At 34.5% G+C, this 18,427-nt stretch overlaps 1 protein-coding gene and 1 non-coding gene across 2 annotated transcripts in view; one reads left to right on the forward strand and one right to left on the reverse strand.

Moving 5' to 3' along the window:
• The window catches only part of LOC116776013 (calsyntenin-1), a 128,708-nt gene that overhangs the window by 3,549 nt on the left and 106,732 nt on the right, over window positions 1–18,427 (reverse strand). Inside the window, exons 2-15 of the mRNA XM_061524175.1 lie at window positions 11,537–11,697; window positions 7,483–7,604; window positions 6,375–6,592; window positions 5,905–6,051; window positions 5,323–5,523; window positions 5,059–5,139; window positions 4,678–4,857; window positions 3,939–4,066; window positions 3,358–3,532; window positions 3,042–3,179; window positions 2,535–2,667; window positions 1,031–1,224; window positions 598–767; window positions 185–301 (exon numbers count right to left, since the gene is read on the reverse strand). Coding sequence (XP_061380159.1) covers window positions 185–301; window positions 598–767; window positions 1,031–1,224; window positions 2,535–2,667; window positions 3,042–3,179; window positions 3,358–3,532; window positions 3,939–4,066; window positions 4,678–4,857; window positions 5,059–5,139; window positions 5,323–5,523; window positions 5,905–6,051; window positions 6,375–6,592; window positions 7,483–7,604; window positions 11,537–11,697 — 2,165 coding nt within the window. The remainder of the gene's footprint in view (window positions 1–184; window positions 302–597; window positions 768–1,030; window positions 1,225–2,534; window positions 2,668–3,041; window positions 3,180–3,357; window positions 3,533–3,938; window positions 4,067–4,677; window positions 4,858–5,058; window positions 5,140–5,322; window positions 5,524–5,904; window positions 6,052–6,374; window positions 6,593–7,482; window positions 7,605–11,536; window positions 11,698–18,427) is intronic.
• Trnay-gua (transfer RNA tyrosine (anticodon GUA)) lies at window positions 10,045–10,133 on the forward strand. Its single transcript is given in 2 exon segments — window positions 10,045–10,081; window positions 10,098–10,133. It is a non-coding gene; the product is annotated as a tRNA-Tyr (tRNA).

Here is an 18,427-nt window from a genome sequence, read left to right on the forward strand (position 1 = left end):
GTTAGTTGCTAGTTTCTAATCGATAAATATTAATATGGAAGCGTCTACTGGGGATGGAGGACGTACTTTAAACTGTCGGTGTTAAGTTTGAAACGCAAACTAGTATTACACGTATGCATTCTTATTTTAGAGTTCTTGGTATAGTATATACTAAATGTTAAGTGTGTGTGTGTCTGTCACCAACCGTCTGTACGTATTCGTTGCTCGTGAACCGTCCGTTGAGCTCGGAGCACGTCAGTTTGAACACCCTGTTGAGGTAGTAGGCGGGCTTCTTGTTGCTGTACTCTATCTCTCTTAACACCTGTATAAAAAATAAAAAATGTATGGCTGCTACTTACACCCTACGACTGTTATTTAGTCGTTTATATATGTGTGTATGGTTGAGAGATTTTTCACCAGAAGCGGGATTCGAACTTGAAACCTTCAGAGTATAATATTACAGTCGCTTTTTCTATACAACTGTCGTGTACTGTCATGATACATATATTGAGCTGTCGTATTTGGCACGTTGGTGGAAACTATTCGCTTTTGTCTCTAAACCATTAATTTCTGAATATATTTTAAGGTCAAAGATCTTATATATTGTTGTTGCAGTACCTGTTGGTAGTTTTCTACCGTATCAGCTCCTGTAAGACTGACTCCGTCCCTGGTGAGGGTCGCTCTGATATCGTCGGCCGGCGTGCTCTTCAGCGCCAGCGCCTCGTGGTCTGGGTTCAGGGCGGGGTACACCGACACCACGCACGAATCTAGCTTCTGTGTTTCCGCTTCTATACAACATTAAGTACAAACGGCTATATATATATATATATATCTCCTATTTGGATAGTAACGAAAATTTACAACTGTGAAGATTAATAATAGTAAGATATGTTTTATTTTATAATTTTAACTGTTACTCCCGACGTTTCGGTTACTTTGCAGCAGCCGTGATCACGGGCGGATAGATGGGAATCCGAACACATTTTTACTCGCGAGTCTCGGATCTCATTAACATATCTATTCGAGTATATGAGAGGTCGTTGATAGATACCTTTGATATCGTCCCCGCTCCTGGCCAACACCCTCACCCTTATATCAGGGAACACCGGCAGGCCTGCCCTGAAGTGTGCGTAGTCGCGAGCAGCATCCGCACTGCCGTTCAGCAGGATGGTGGGCGTCTGAGGCGCGAGCACCATCACGTAGGACTCGGCCGGGCGGGCCTTGATGACTCGGCCGTTATCACAACTGTATATAAAACATAAATTATATATATATTATTATTATATAGCATCACACAATAAAAAGTTTTTTTTTGGGATTTTTTTTATAAGGTGTATACTTCGCGCTAATAAATACTGCGGTACGTAAGATTACCTCGTCAGTGACTTGACGCACACGAGATTGAGGAAGAATAATTCTTAAGATAACCATATCAAAATCTGTCTCAATTAAGCTTATGGAAAAATGTCTTGGGTTTTATTTTCTCGATGATACAAAAATACGCATTTAAATTAATCATAACCTTTGTTGATTTTACTTATTTTTATTAATTTTCTGTAACACCGTTCTGTTGTTGTCGAAAGTCAAAAAAATTATGTATCTATAGATTGAAAATAAAATTTTCAGTTGCATTATCTTCGGACCTGTCTTAGGATATTACATCATGTGCGTTTGTAAAAGTTAAAGTAACAATTAAATCAAACATACATTGCAATTGTGAACAGCAGACTTAGTTACAGTGACTTTTTATTTTTCCCTGACCCTCACACATAGGAGGTAACTCGACTTAGCGAGAACATTACATACAAATGAATATACAGGATGTCCCAAAATGACCACATCCCAGTGACACAGGAGTTAGATGAGCTCGAGATCTATCAGAAAATCACAATTTGACCTCAGTAAAAATATCACGGTTTTCGAGATATTCGCACATTTTAATTTTTTTTTAAAATCGCTACCTCGTGTCGGATTTTTTGCTATAGTTGCCTGGAATAGCTTCGGATTGTAATTTTTTTTTATTGTTCTGACATCTTGAATAGCTTATCCAAATATTAGAATTATTATTTTACCGATAAATTATTTAATTTCAAAATAATTAAATTGTTTTACTTGGACTCGTGACCTTGTACAAAGACAAACACTAACTTTGACTAGCTGGTGTGAAAATAAAAAATAGAAATATATCCATACTGTATATGGGATTTAATACAGATTCGTTGAAAAGAGAGATATTCTTCTGCATGTCCTTGTATTTCTCGAATGTTCTATATAGTCCAATAGTCCGCACTCGCTGGACTGTACTACCGAGTATCTTGAGTCCAGACGTCGTATTCTACCCACAGTACACATAGTTCTATTCTGCTTTTAACCAGTCTTTGATATCGTTTCCCTTATACCAATAACTAATTTTATAATCATTGTGGACAGCCGCGAGTTATATGTTGCATCTATCATGGCTGCTGGTAGCTCCCACATTTTCTTTTCTAGATTCCGTCTCAATAAAATCTTATATACCAAAGAGTACCGGTATTATTAGTGTGAATGTATCTCACGTGATGGTGGTGGCCAGGTGTACGTTTCGTCTTCCAGGCGTCGGGAACACCCTGGCGTCTCCATACGCCACCCGCCTCACTAAGGTCTCCACCTCCGAGGCGCTGTCACCCTCCACGGACACCGACTTCAGATCTACAACAATATGTTATCTGTCTGTCAGTATACCGTCGTTTAATGCCGTTTGCTCCTGTACATATGCGTATACGTCTGCGTAAATTAAAATTTGAATGAAAAATGCCCAATGACGTCACACACCCAACAGAGCTACCTACTGGTTAAAATTTTATAATTTTTTTTGACTGTTAAATAGTTTAAATGTTTATGAATAAAAAAAAATCTTTTCTCAAAAATTAAAACAAATATTTAATGGATTGAAAAATCATGCAAATACCTACCCAGTTATATCCAAAGGTATATCAATTTTGATAAATTTGCAAGTGCGCTCATGTTTCTCTTTATACGTGTGTGTGTGTGTAATGCATGTCTCTGTGTGTGTGTTGACGTACATAGATCAGGCGCTAGACTGAGTCCCTCTCTACAGCGGGCCGCGCATCTCAGCGCCGTTGCCGGCTGAACAGCCCCCGGCAATGCTCCGAGCCCCGCCAGCCAACCGCGGAGATGGTGCTTCATATCACTCTCCGTACCTGAAACATCATGAGGTGATTTACTTCTAGACTAAACGATTATTAAACCGATATTGATGTATCCATTGTATTAAACGTCGCGTTACGTGTTTCGCACCAGGGCCGTAGGTTCAAACCCTGGTCCTGTAATGTAATTCAATAATGTATGTTTTTCTGTTAATACTGGTGTGTCTCTCACCCTGCCAGCAGGCGCCCACTACCATGGTGGTGTTGACGCCGTGAGCCGGGTGCAGCGGCCAGTCGTCGATGACCTCCGGGCCCCTCTCGCCGCGGTACGGCTCACCGTCCACGTACAGCTCTACGTTGGGGAAGCGCACGTTGATAGCGTAATGATGCCACTCGTTGTCGCACACCTGAGGGTAGTTTCATAATTACACTCAATTGATAATTATAGTTAATATAACTGCGAGCTTTTATTACGCTGTTATATGACTTACGGGAAGTTTTTAAGATTAGGACGATTCGCAATTTTTTTGTTCGTAACTAAAATGAATGGATGGCATTATGCATTAAGAGACCACGAATGAATAGTTCTCCATAAAAATTCGCAAGGAACTCTTTACTCCTATGCCGTAGGAGCATAGGTATTGTGATCGAATATACCATTGAAAATCATAACGAGTTTGGACTATGGAATTAACATAAATAACCATTTAATTTAAAAACCTACATTAATCCCCACACATATTATTATCACTTAAATTTCTATTCTCAGTCTATAGCAGTAAGGTTCTATTTGCTCTGTGTCACAATCCTTACCTCTGGCAGCTTCCACCTCCACTCGGCTGGTCTGAAGATGTTCAGGTCACCTTCACCGAAGTCACGTCTCAGAAGAAGTATCAGACGACAGTTGCGGACGAACAGCGCGTAGTGGTGACGATTCATTTCTAATCATCAAACATTTTGATTTATGTATACAGGGTGTAAAAATTTGCTACCAACAAAACTTATTTTAATTTTTATATATGACATAATAATAATTTTTACGGCACTGAAAAACTTTTTTGTTTTCTGAGCTAAATTATATTTTTTACGTGATGAACTAATTTTATAATTGTTAGGTGGTACAGGGTGTTCATTTTTTGGCTGGTCAATTATTTTAATCAACAGTATACAGAAGTTAAATTCTTAATGAGAGAACTATCAATAATTACGAAATTAGCTTATTGGTTAGCTGGGCAAAGGTCACTTCCTCACAAGGACAAAGGTTAGAGCATTAATCACCACGCTTGCTCAAGACGGGTTGGCGATTTAAATCTTATAATTTTGAAATTATAAGTCCAGGTTTCCTCATGATGTTTACCTTCACAGTCTATCATTGGTGTATAAATACCCTTAGAGAGTACATATGACTCGGAAGAGATCACATTGGTACTTGCCAGGTTTCAAACCCGCGCCCTCACGCACGAGAGGCGGGGCTTTAACCATTAGACCAGCACAACATATATTATGGGCACTATAATACTATATTAGTATTTGGTTCCAAGAGAGGACTCACTGTGGTCGTCGGCGAGACACAGCACGTGTTCCTTGCGGTGCTTATCGTGGTCTGGGGGCGGGGCGTGTCTTAGCCAGGTGCTGACGGAGAAAGTGCTGCCGAGGGAATGTGGTAGTATTGATTCTGGTACAACGGCTGATGTCTCGCCGTCGAACTCGAACAACTGCTCGCCGTCACGACCTGGTGGAAATCATCAGCCTCGTCATCACATACAATCGACTTAACTGACAATAGATTATATAGTATATAGATATTTTTTATCAGATCATTAATATTTTATTTGTTTTTTTTGCTAAATGTGTTAAGATTAATATAAGCTAGGTGTACATTATTGCCTTCCAAATGTGTAAACTAGGTTTTGGTGTTATCACTAATACATACCTGAGTCGGGTTTGAGAGACTTCGCCCACTCGTTTCCTACGCCAGGGCTGGGTAGCAAATCCACTGTTTTGGGATCCAGACCTTTAGAAAAAATATTTCAGTGAGACATAAAAAATTATCCCTTAGAGATATTTGGCAATCGATCTATAATCATTTATAAATTTTGTTCAGGAGAATATTTTTCTTTGTTTATAATACATATATATTTTTTTGTATAAAGACACGTTGAAGTAGATAATTGCCATAAATTAAAAGAATATGTACCGCATACTGTTCTTTGGGCGTGTAAGGTATATGTGTCCCTGTCACAGGCAACACCAGCTCTGGAAGCCTGGAGAGTTACAGCGGCTTGGATTCTTGTAACACCTGGACAGCGCTCGTCGCTAGAACATGCTTCTAAACGAGCAGCTGGGAAAAGTGCTAGAGGACCTGTCCCAGGAGCGTAATCCACACGCTCAGCAAGACCTGAATGATTGAATTTTAGGGATATGGATAAGATATTCCAGCTTGTTCCATTCATAGTCTAGACCTAGAAATTTGTTGTGCCTAGAAATTTTATTAAGCAGGGCTTCAATTAAATTCAAATATTTTGAACTAATTTCTTGAAAAAAAAAAAACCTTAAATAAATATAATTCTGTTTTTTAATTACTTCTCTATTCCTACCATGTATTTATTGAAATTTTATATATGTACAGCCGTTTTTTGTTTATTTTGACATTGACAAAGCTATATTAATTTGAGTTTACATTGTGAAATAGGCCCTAGGACGTATAACAATAAGAATTATAACTCTGCAAACAATTTTTATTACATATGGAGACCTGTAAAATCTATACAATGCTTACCTTTCCACCCAGCTCGGCAGGGTTTGTTGACCTTGATAGTGACCAGAACTGGTGCGGATGGCATCATCCCACAGTCGTATGCAACCACGGACAGGATATGGTTGTGGGATTTATCGTATTCCAGGGGTTCCGTATTACGAATAACACCTGGAATAAATGTATGTAAATATTTTTATGGGGAAAAATATTACTTTGACAAGTTACCTCATTACTAGCTTCTTAATTCAGCTTTTACAATAACATCATTAAATATTTATTTAAGTCTCAAGTTTTTGAAACTCATTAAAAATTTAAGTAAAGTAAAAGCTGTGCAAAAGTTATTTCCATTATCAACTCCTTACTTAATTTTATTAATAATTTCTATTCAGCTGGAAACGTCCAAAATAAAGTTATTCTAGAAAAGGACCTTGGAATAATTTAAGACCTTTTGAATATTAGTTTGTTAAGGGAACAAAGGAATATCAAACTACCTTCATTGTCGATAGCGAACGGCTGGTTCCTGTCTCCATCGTTTTCAATCTCGTACTTGCAGACGTCACCGTAACGCGGGGTACAGTCGCGATCAGTCGCTTCCACACGTACGATCTCATCGTACACCTTCCCCTCATCCACTGACCGGACGTAGGCAGCCTGATTGAAGACCGGAGCGAATTCGTTCACATCCGTCACCGTTATATGGACCGGTACACTTGGGAAGAAAACGTATTAAACCCTTTAATATTATACATATATTACGAATAAAGTTATATTGTCTAACTTAAAGGCTGCTAGTTCTTATCATTTTATTATTCACCCGTTGGATTGTTGACTAAAACTTCAACTCCATATAGCCACACTATTCTAGCCCGTAAAAAATACAATACGTGACCAAAATTTTATGATAAATCAAGCATAATTTAACTTTTGATGACGTCACTTCTGTAACAGCCGTAACTCATTTTCTCTTGCTCTTATATCGTACTGTATACAGAATAATTACTTCACCCGCGAAAGGAATTAATAAAATCTTAAGAATCATTCCATCATCATCACTCTTGTACTGCATCATTCATCATTTCATCTGGAGCCTGGCTCAGCCTTATCCAAACTATGATTCCTGTTTAGTGGTATAAACATACACATCTAAGTAAGATAGGCTGTTTATAAAAAAAACGTGCATCTGTGTATTTGGAAACCAAAAAGCACTCTCCTACAAGCGAACCTGAAAAACCATTACAATTTGCTCTCATTGGCAACTTCCGTCATCACCGGAATTGTAAATTTCCTTTCTCACTATTCCTAGCTTTAGACTTGACATATGTGTGAATCTTATAACTGATCAAAATGTCCAGGTTACAGCTGGATTTTTACACTATATGATCTTTACAGATATATAGCGTAAATATCCCTAAACCCCCTATCCCATATACCTAACAATCATTCACAGGGAAGTACGTGGTGGTATTACAGATAATTAGGTTCAATATTTACTGGCAGTCTATCATAACTTGGCCAAACTTAATAGACCTGGATAATTATAATAGACCCATGGAATCAGATCTTAGAGCTGTCTCAATAGGCTATAGAGAAAACACTCACGTGTTGGAGTAAGACCCATCACAACCAACAGCGGCGATGTCGAACTTGTAATTACGGCGTTTCTCACAGTTAAGTGGGTAACGTACACGGAGACGTGCCTCGTTCTCGTCAATCACCATGATCTGAAAAATAACGATTTTCAAACAACTAAAGAGCACAAGAAATAAGAAAAAAAATTTTTTTTTGGACCCTCGCTGCTTTATTCTGCGTAAATTTAAGAACAAAATTATTATTTTTTTATATTTAAAATGTTAGTTGTTTAATGTTTCCGCTTTTAAATTTCCTTCCTCTAAACCACATTCTGATAGTTTGATCAATAAATCAAAAATCTATATAACAGCTATCTGTAATAATTTTACGTAATCATGATATCTGAATTAGTAAATGAAGATGATATCAGCTTTAAACTATATGTTACTATCAGGGATTGGTCAATATAAACTATTTTTACAAAAATAAAATATTTGAATGAAAATTCATTCACTAAATATAAAGAATCAAATTCAGTTAATTTTGCAAAGAAATATATTCTATATGTAGGTATATAAAATAAAAGTTTCCTTCTTATATATTAGATTTTTTTTTTCATACGTAATACATTTTACGTTGTATTTTAAAATGACTGTGAGACCTGTCGCCGACTGGCACCACCTCTCTGCGGCAGTTTCATTTTTATCGATAAACCCGACTGCGGACATCTAAAATTACATTATCTCTTGATCGCTGCAACACCGGCTAGCTAAATTTACATTAATTTAATTTTTCTATAAAATATATATTGATTAAAACCATAGAAAATTATAAATTTATTTTTCAACAAATCTAAAGTTATAATCGCCGACCCGTCTTGAACGAGCGTGGTGATTAATGCTCTAACCTTCTCCATGTGAGAAGAGGCCTTTGCTCAGCAGTGGGTTCCGATAGACTGATGATGATGATGATGATGATGAAAGTTATAATTAAGACACAATGTGTCCAGTTTACTTTGAACGTATAAATATTGTAAAACAATTACAAACATTAAGTATTTTGAAATAGAAACTATAGTTATAAAATTCGTACTTACAATTTAGTTTTAATGTACATATCTAAATAATATGCATGTAGATATTATATTTCTTCATCTATATCTATATAGATATATATTCATGCTCATCAGACAATTATCATGTAATTGGCTTAGCCTGTTAAATCTCATCTGTCTTGTATCATACCATCATTAACTCAAACTTCCGAGTCGAGAGCCGACTTAAGTTTACTTAAGTTATACCGAGTTACTGTTTGACGTCACGTCAATAAGATGATAACTTTTTACTTGGCAAACGATATTACGTACAACTTAAGTAACTTTGATGCAAGTTCAGCGACGTACATAATTACGCAATGAGTTATAACTCAACTAGCTTTATACGACCTGAAACTGTTTTTTGTCTCAGCAGCGTTTATTGCCGTTTCATAAGCAATTCTGTGTATATATTTTTTCATATAAAACGACAACAAAAGATTGATTTACCATAATGCTAAATAAAGAATTTAATTAATGTTTAAATTAGTACCGAAGTTTTGGTCCCGGTATTTATTAAAGGTGGATCAAAGAAAATTTTGTTACGGCTTACGGAATATATAAACATCCACACACACACACGCACACCCACACACATACACACACACACGCACACCCACACACATACACACACACACGCATACGCATCCATTGAAATTATTTTTTTTTATCAATAATTTATACCATATAACAATATAATTGAGATAAATATTCCTTAAATATAACCAATATCAGCGGTACACGATGCGTCATAGAGAAAAGTTTTGAAAAACTTAAAAACTAAATTGGAATAAGTACACAGGGATGTTATTCGATACATTTCGGAAAGTTTGACATGCAATCCAATAGGGGATATTAAATGAGTATTATCAAATTTTTTAACCTATTGCGATTGGAATAAAGTCGTGTTTTGTTTGAAATTTTTGTTGAACTATGTACTTGAATTTATTGAAGATACTTCTGAATCGTCGGATATATTTCCCTCCGGGGTGCACTAGTTAGCGCAGTTCGCTTATTGTAGAGTGAATTGTGAATTGTATCGTTTTTCTATGTAACTCTCGACATTAAAGTTTGTCTTATGACGTCAATGATAATAAATAAAAGGAGTTCTTTGTTACGTACGCGCTACATATTATAGAATAAATGATCATCGCCGGGGCAACATCGTTGTATGGATAAAATATCATATAACGAGTGACGCCGCTGACTCCGCGGAACCAACACCAAGCCGTGTGAACCAGAAGATTCCTGACACCACACAAGCTATGGAATGGCATTGCTATCCTAACATCGGGGCAATCACGTATTTGTAGGTACAGGTTATAATATGTAATTTTTATTATAATATACATATAAGTAAGTTTTCCTGGAACCTCCGGTTGCCACCTTATATAATTTTTTTATAAATAAAAATAAAAAATATTTACATAACATTATCTAAAGAGTAACATCATAATGCATCGTAAAGATACGTTAAGAATTTCGCATTAAGTTATCAACCTTCGATAGCTCAGTTGGTAGAGCGGTGGACTGTAGACGTATAATCACTGTTATCCATAGGTCGCTGGTTCAAATCCGGCTCGAAGGAATATATTTTACAAAATATTAGAGTAGCATTTTATATATTTTTATATAGAATTTATATTTTCTTGTTGTTATTAACAAACTGCTGTTTGTACTTTTAAACGTTCAGTATAATTCATACGTCAATAGTTTTAAAATTACAATTAACACTAAGCTTAAATGAGAATCTAATAGAGAAAAATATATATGCTTTTTCTTAAAAGAAATATACATACAGCGTGATTATTTGTATAGTGCAAACCTGAAAGTAGCTAGCTTAGAATGAGTAAGTAACATAATCCAACGGACTGGTTTTCAAATGACATCATTAAAAAGATATAATCTCGAAGAAATATATATATTTAAAAGTACCTCCATTTGTTCAAGGAAAAATATTTGATACTAATCATCTATTAGTTGGACAATGTTTTATTATTATATACTGAAACCTTCCTCGAGAATCACGCTATCGAGTGGTGATAACTGTTTGATAATCGGTGCAGTAGATTTTCCGTTTATCGCGAACAGACAGACAGAGAGACACGGCGAGGGGCTTTGTTTTATAATATGTATTGATTTGTTGTTTCATATACGAATAAACAGCCTTTTAAATTGTATTTTTTTTTATTAATGCTTGATATTTAAATGGCGAAGTCTTGAAATATTTTAATTAAATAGAGCCTATAAAGATTACATTAAATGAAGACTTTAATGTTTGTATCCACACCAGTTACTATAGAGTTATCACATATGGTTTAATGGCGCCTTGTTACAAGCCTGTAGAACGACCTATTGGCAGGTTACCAAATCAAAATGCCTTAGCAATACAGTGCCAAGTTTCCTTAATGAAAACGTTGAGACCATATACCGGCCATTATAAGGACATATTATAGTTTAACGCGCGTTAGATAGGGGCCCCTTAAAGCTCCACCTGGGTCGCGAGTCCCAGGGACTGTTGAAGCTCCTCTCCCTGCAACGATGGACCCGGCACCAGCACGGTGAATTTATTTAATGCTGAGAAGTTTTGCCTCATATTATAAATAAGACAAACTTTGATTTCCATACTATTGTTATAATTGAAATTTCAATTAAATCGGCTATATTTATACGGTATATATCAATAAAGTATTTTTAAACGAAGAGGTTTTAAAATTTTAACTCCAGAATAGCAAGACGCAATAATACTACTTCGTATTTTAACCTAGCCTGTGTAAAATTATTGTAATAAGTCAGACAGAGTCGAAGCTGATCTATCTATTTACATACGCTTTTCCTTCTATTAAAATGATGTGAGAATTTTGAACTAAATTTTGACGAAGAAAATTGATATCTGTGCGTGGTATGGTGTAAAAAATATCTGTGCTGGGTTTGGTGTAAAAAAATATCTGGTCATTGTTGCAAGTTCTCATATTAGTGAATATTCCATACCTCGAAGGGAGCTTCCCCATGATGTTTGTTGTTCAGTATGAGGAAGGAGCAGAGAGGTCCACGGGCTCTTATGGCGGGAGTCACTTCCACCAACGTCTCGTTCTCTCGGATCAGACCGTGGTAGCCCTCATCAGGTTCCGCCAGCTCAAGATATGGAATGTCTGCAACAAGAAACGAATTATTAGAAAAAATTTAGTACTCCTCATTCATACTGACAACATACCATTATTTCTTTATTTGTTGATTAGTAGAAAAATATATGAGTATATTAAACGCATAATATTATTCTGAATCGTCAAAGACTGCGAATTTAGGGTAAAATAAAATACGACAACCTAAAAATATAGTCGTATTATACAACTGGGAGAGAAATCCAAAAAATAAATAAGTCTCAAATAGAATTCAACACACCTAAACGTAGTCTTTAAAAATAATGTCTTCCTAAATAGACAATTTAAGACAGTCATCATCGTATATTCAATCGATTTCTCCCAAATTTCTGTCCTTAGTTATATCTGGACCACTTAATCTATTAAACTATTCGCTTAAAATTTGACAATGCTGAGCGACAGTATTAATCACAGCTTGCATTACTTACAAAGCCTTTAGAGTCTGCGTTTATGCACAGATGCAGTCGTTGAAATGTGAATGGACCACAGACTGAAGCCTCCTGTAATTTGGGTTGGAGCCAGCAACCTCAAGTGGTTCCTCCGTTATATATATATCAGGGATAATTAGCATTTGTCAAGTTATTACCCTTTTAGTGTTAAAATATTTTTCAAACAACATTTCCACTTTTGAAGTTTTTTTGGAATAGATGGAGTATATATATATATATATATATAGAATATGAGAGTAGGAGAGCCTCGAACGACATATAAGCAGTTGTCAGAGAACATCAGGACTCTTCTTCGTTCGTAACGCGCGTTTGTGTTAGATTAGTCGTTAGTAGATTTCCGAAGTGTGTTTAAATCTTTCGTTTGTGTTTGTGTTTATAAATTTATAGTGTAATTGTATCAACTATTATTTAAAAAAAAATCAATTGTAATCTTGTTTCTAAGAGTATATATACTGGTATCAATGGTTATATATATATATATATATAACCATTGATACCAGTATATAGATAACATACATATATATATATATATATATATATATATATATATATGTATGTTTTCATAATACTTATCCATTCCTCATTACGATGTAATAAGTAGTTTGTTTGTGATCTCAAATTAAATCGTACATTTTGATACATTATTTATCGTATTATCACATAAGCTGTTACGCATGTCAGCTATTCAGATTCACAAATCACATCCCAAATTTCGACAGCACATTCCTGAACCTCAGTTCTTAGTGATAGCTATAAAAGACCGAAATAAGAAAAACGAGAGGCGCAAATTTGTTGAAACGAAACAAAAATTCAAACGAATAATAATATACGAACTGACTGTGGTTTACAAATTGAATAACCCAGAGACTTGAGAACTACGATAAATTGAATTTACAGAGAATTCGTTTGAACCTGAACTGTATTTTAAAATGTATTCGACATACTGGAAACAAAAAGAATGTATTACTTTGAAATTATTTATATTGTATATACCGAGAAACAGAAATCTTGACTATCAAGGCTGTTTAATAGAAGCTTAAGATACCATTGAGATATCTGAGGTGCTGTTAAATAGAATAGAGTAACAAATGTAATAGAAACTGAAAAATAAAACTCTTCTCTGTTAGAATTCCGTCGGTAAATTTAATAGGACTAACCACGCCCGGACGTTCTGGGTTCCCGATCTCAGACTGCGAAGGTAGGGTAACGAGCCATTTGACGGTTTGAAACAAATTTAAACTTTTGCGTGGATTTTAATGAGAAACGATGATATTGATTACAAACGAACCGAACGTAGCCGTATTAAAATTGAATAAAATATCCGCGTATACCTTTATAAACGTAATGAGTTCGGTCATTAAAAAAATTAAAAACTTGGATGGACTTCATTTAATATGCGTGGAATTAAACAGTTCATTTCAACAGCTACATACTGACGAAACATACCCACATGATTTTTATAGACTAGATCTAATCAAAATGTCGCGTAAAAATCGACGCACACCAACAGAACACGCTTCGCAGTCAGAACACGAAGGAAATGGTATCGTAAAATTGACCAGTTGATTTAACGAGGGGTGACAGATGGTAGGGATTGTTTACAGAGGGAGGGCCGAAGGAAACAAGGATACTATCTCGGTTAACATTTCTGATAAGATAGCCTTACCACCCTTGAAGTTTAGCAGGAATGTTGCTATTATTTATCACATGGCGGTTCAATCCTATTTTTCTTTAAGGATGATAGTAGATTGCTGAACTTTATTATAAGATAAGATTTCCTGTTTGATAACACACAGCATATCGGAATTTTTGGTACGTGTAAATATTTGAAACGCTTCCATTTTGCAATATTCTGTTATTATACTGAGTCATTTGTTTGCTGTTTGTTTGACACGATATTAAAATTGTTGAAGGTTTTAATTACTTCCCAGTATACGTTTCAGTCGGAATTTTTTAAATGCGTCATATTTTCCGTATGAATTGTTTATTATGAGCCAAGTTAGCAATTTCGTTAAACGTCCCATTCATAAAGCATACACGTGTACAAAACGAGCTGTTGTGAACTAAAAAAATATTATTACAGCTAATTAAGTATCTGGGTTAATTAATTGTGTATAATTTTAATACATTTTCAATTTAATACATACAGCAATATATTGATCACTTGTTCAGGCTTATTACATTGATCATTTATTCTCACACAATACAAAGATTGAACAAACTCAAGAAAATATTTATGTGTTAAAACTACAAGCTCCAGTTGAGTATTTTAATATAAAAGAACTTCAAAGAACAACGAATCATTTTTAGCACAAAGACACAAAACTGTGTTTTAATAAAAGGAACAGTGTTTACGAAAGACAAACATGCATTTAAATAATTTTCGCTTCACGTTTTCAAAACGACCTTTCATTTGTGCTCAAATAGATTTCAAGTCAAAGAGCAGTGCCATTCAAATACAACATTTATTTGTATAATCTTGAATACGAGAGACAAGAAGGAATATTGAAACTCTCGGAAACATATTAATCATACAGACTTGATAAGAAGTTAGCAATAAAAAATGGCGCCCGATGTGGGACAGACAAATTTTTATTACCCCTCGTGACTTGGTTGGGCACATGTTCAGCTATATCATTCACAACTTATTACGTACGCTTGTTTTTTTTTATTTTCCTATTCTTTTATCATAAGAAAAATGTTTACACATTCGATATCATATTTTGTCAGACTGCAATTATAAATGAATTCTCCGTTTCTTACCCGATCAGATTGTGCCACAAAATCAAGTTTTTTTTTGTTTTGTAATGAAATTGCTGACTACAAAAAAAAAGGACAACAAAAAAGGTCTCATTCTCGCTTTATCCGAATCGTAAATTTTTAAAACAAGGTTGACAGTGAGAAACCATTTTATGAGGCGACGTTTCTTGAATACTTTATGAAGGCACTCACATTGTTTGTAGCATCAATGATTGTAGGACGCAAGTTAAGTGCAGTACACAAAGCGTTTTTTTGATGCAAAATTGTTTTAATTTCCCACCAAAGAAATATGTAAGTTAGAGTGAAATTATTTATTATTAATATAGTTCACAAAATAACACTTATTCTTCACGCACAAATGAACGTGAGTGACACTAATCTAATGGACTCCGGCTCACGAGAGGAAAGTTTTATTTCAAACAGTGGAGTGTTTCTGTGGAATGTAATTTATAAAAACTTTTGTAATATATTGCTTTATACAACTAAAGGCTGGAGTAAAACATATGGATACCATTATTTATTTTCCCATATTTTCAAAGCAAAATAAGTAAACACGGATCGATACACACGATATCAGATGAAAATGAACTCCGAGATCCAATATATGATGCCTTGATTGCTTTCAGGTTCAAAACCGCACCGCCCACAAAAAAAAAAAACTTTGAAATGAATCAAAAATACGATTTGCTGCTCACAAAAGGTCAAAGGTATAAAGTCGTAGGGTTGGTGGAAATTTTGTTAATTGATCGAACGAAATTGCTTATTTCTACAAGTTATATTCTCGTCACAAGTGAATTCTCTCGTTGAAATTCCATCAGAGATCAAACAAACGCCTTAAGAGATGAAATCAAAGTAAATCTTCCTACTAGTACATTATTTATACATGCGGCTACGCCCGCTTCCGACATATTGATTCTACAGCTCTAGGGACTATAGAATATCGGTCCTTTGAGACGGTTGTGTTACATGCATTAAAGGGGAATAAATTAATTGGAAGTGTAATTAAATATAATTAGAAAGCTTTATATACAAGAAACCTATCACTGTTTTTACCAGAGCTGGCAGAAGGATAAATTAATTGCAATACACAGAAATTGATCGCCTTAAAAAAGTAGTTCTCAAAGTAAGTTATATAGAGATATAATATATTTCAGACGATCAGGGCATCCAAAAATTACGGTGTAGGAGCAGAAATATGTCTATTGCCACAAAGGAATAAGGTTAAAATTTCCCTGTTGAGATTTATTAATGTCGTCAGCGGCATGAATTTTTAAAGCTTCGTGCGACGTAAGTCTAAGATCTCGGGGATATAACGGTATTACTGCATACTACATGCAGGCGGATTTAATGGAACATCGTGCAGAAACTGCTCTTAATACTCCTCTAATACACATATCAATACGATGGTTTTTCAGTATAGGGCTTGAGAAAATATTATGCACCTCTCACAAAAGATAGCGAGGTGAACCGTCCTTTGTGTGAATATAGGTGATGTTCAATCATAACCTGACCTCAATCATTAGTACGAGAAAAGAAAACTGGATGGGAAAAGGGAACATTATTCTCAAGAAGAGAGCGCTCCGACATCTTAAGTAAGTGTTTCATTTGCAAATGGCTGTATTGTTTGCAAACCTCCTCGTTTTTCACTTTTTTGTAAAAACAAATGAAAATTTTGGACACCCTTTTAGTATAAAATTCCAACTAGTATTTTTATAAGAATATATAAACAAATACATAAACTAATGGAATATTCATTACCTACATAAATAATTAACGAACGTGACATTTATTTCAATAATGGTCTCATATATGAAATAAAACACGAACACGTCTTTGCTAGCTAAGAATCGACCCAATATTACAGAGACAAAAACCTTGCGATTTAACAAACTACCTTCCTTAACCTCTTCCAACAATTACCTTAGTAGGTCAGAGTCTTCCGAGAGACAGTTCTAACAATTGAATGTTACAGAAATGTCTTTGCTTTGAATATATTTTATCCAAATTTTGAAACCATAGATATTTATTTATATTATTTGATTAAAACAAGCTACTTGGTAAATAAGATATCAATAAATAATATTATTACTGGATTAAAAATAGCTTTCTCATGGTATTTGTATGCAATTAGAACGTACAAATGGAATATTTTAAACTATTAATCTTACGGAAGTTACATACGAGTAACTATTAAGATTTTTATAAACATATAAATGGGACTGATAGTATATATTATATTTGTAAAATTATGAATAAAATCCGTAACTTGGCAAGACTTCGTTTGATTCGTCATTTATATAAAACTATATAATACTCAATTTATTTCAGATAAACTTTGATACTTTCAATGACGTAAAATATTTAAAATCAAATATCATTTGCTTTCAGTTTTAAATAAGTATGTTTTGTATAAACGTCTGTAAGAATAGGTTCATTTAATAAATAGACTTATATTTATATTTTCCGTCTACCCTCATTTTAAGTGAATTGGTATTTAATTGCTAAAACGTGTCTTAATAGGACCACAGTAACCATTACGCTTTGCCGTTATTCCCTTTTTTATAGCCTAATGTTACCTTTTTTATATTGTTTGTAGTAACACCTAATTATAATTTAAAATACTGTGAAACATATTAAAATTTTATTAAATAAAATATTGATGCGACAAAATTACCTCAATTTAATATTAGTTTTGGTATACCGCTGTCATGGCAACACCATCGTCGAGTTAAATATACGACCTTATTCTATTGAACCCTATTAGTATTTTATATGCAGGCTATGAAAAGAAGTGAGATGAAATTTTAATTTGGTGGTAAAACCTTGTAGGTGTTTGAAGATACCTAAAATATTTAACGCGTTTATCTTGAATATCTTAAGGCATATTTTACGGTAGGTCCATGATAAATTTTAACATACTTACATTCATCGCGATAATTTTATCATGTGATTAAAATTTAAAAACAAACATTTACGTTAGAGAGCAATTTTATATCAGGTATAGCATAAAACACATTTATTTATGGAATGATTATGAAGCGAAATAACTATGAGGACCAGCGTACAATTAATATTATAATTAGAGTTATGTTCGTTTATTTCATATATGCTTTACATATGCATATATCTCTGTAAATCAAATAAAAAATAACTTCATTATGCTTTAGAGATAAAGTTTTTAAAGCATAAAGAAAACACGGTTTACATTATGTAATACATAAAATTATACTTCAAGCAAACGATCAGATCAGATCACGTAAGATCTATCTGATGTCGAAGTTTTAAGGACACGCTGTCAATAGAAATGAAAGCAAAAGAATGTGGAGCGTTCAGAGTTATTGCAACTGACTGGAACTTTCGCGTCACAGGGACAAGTTGTAGGATTGTGCAAAGATATGTTATGATAGATGCTACAGTAAAACTTTAATACAACATCATATTGATACGGAAATATGTTTTAACAGCACCAGCGAATAAAACATCAAACATATTGTGATTTTAAGCGATTGCGC

Source organism: Danaus plexippus, chromosome 24, assembly GCF_018135715.1.
Source record: "Danaus plexippus chromosome 24, MEX_DaPlex, whole genome shotgun sequence".
NCBI classification, from domain to species: Eukaryota; Metazoa; Arthropoda; class Insecta; order Lepidoptera; family Nymphalidae; genus Danaus; species Danaus plexippus.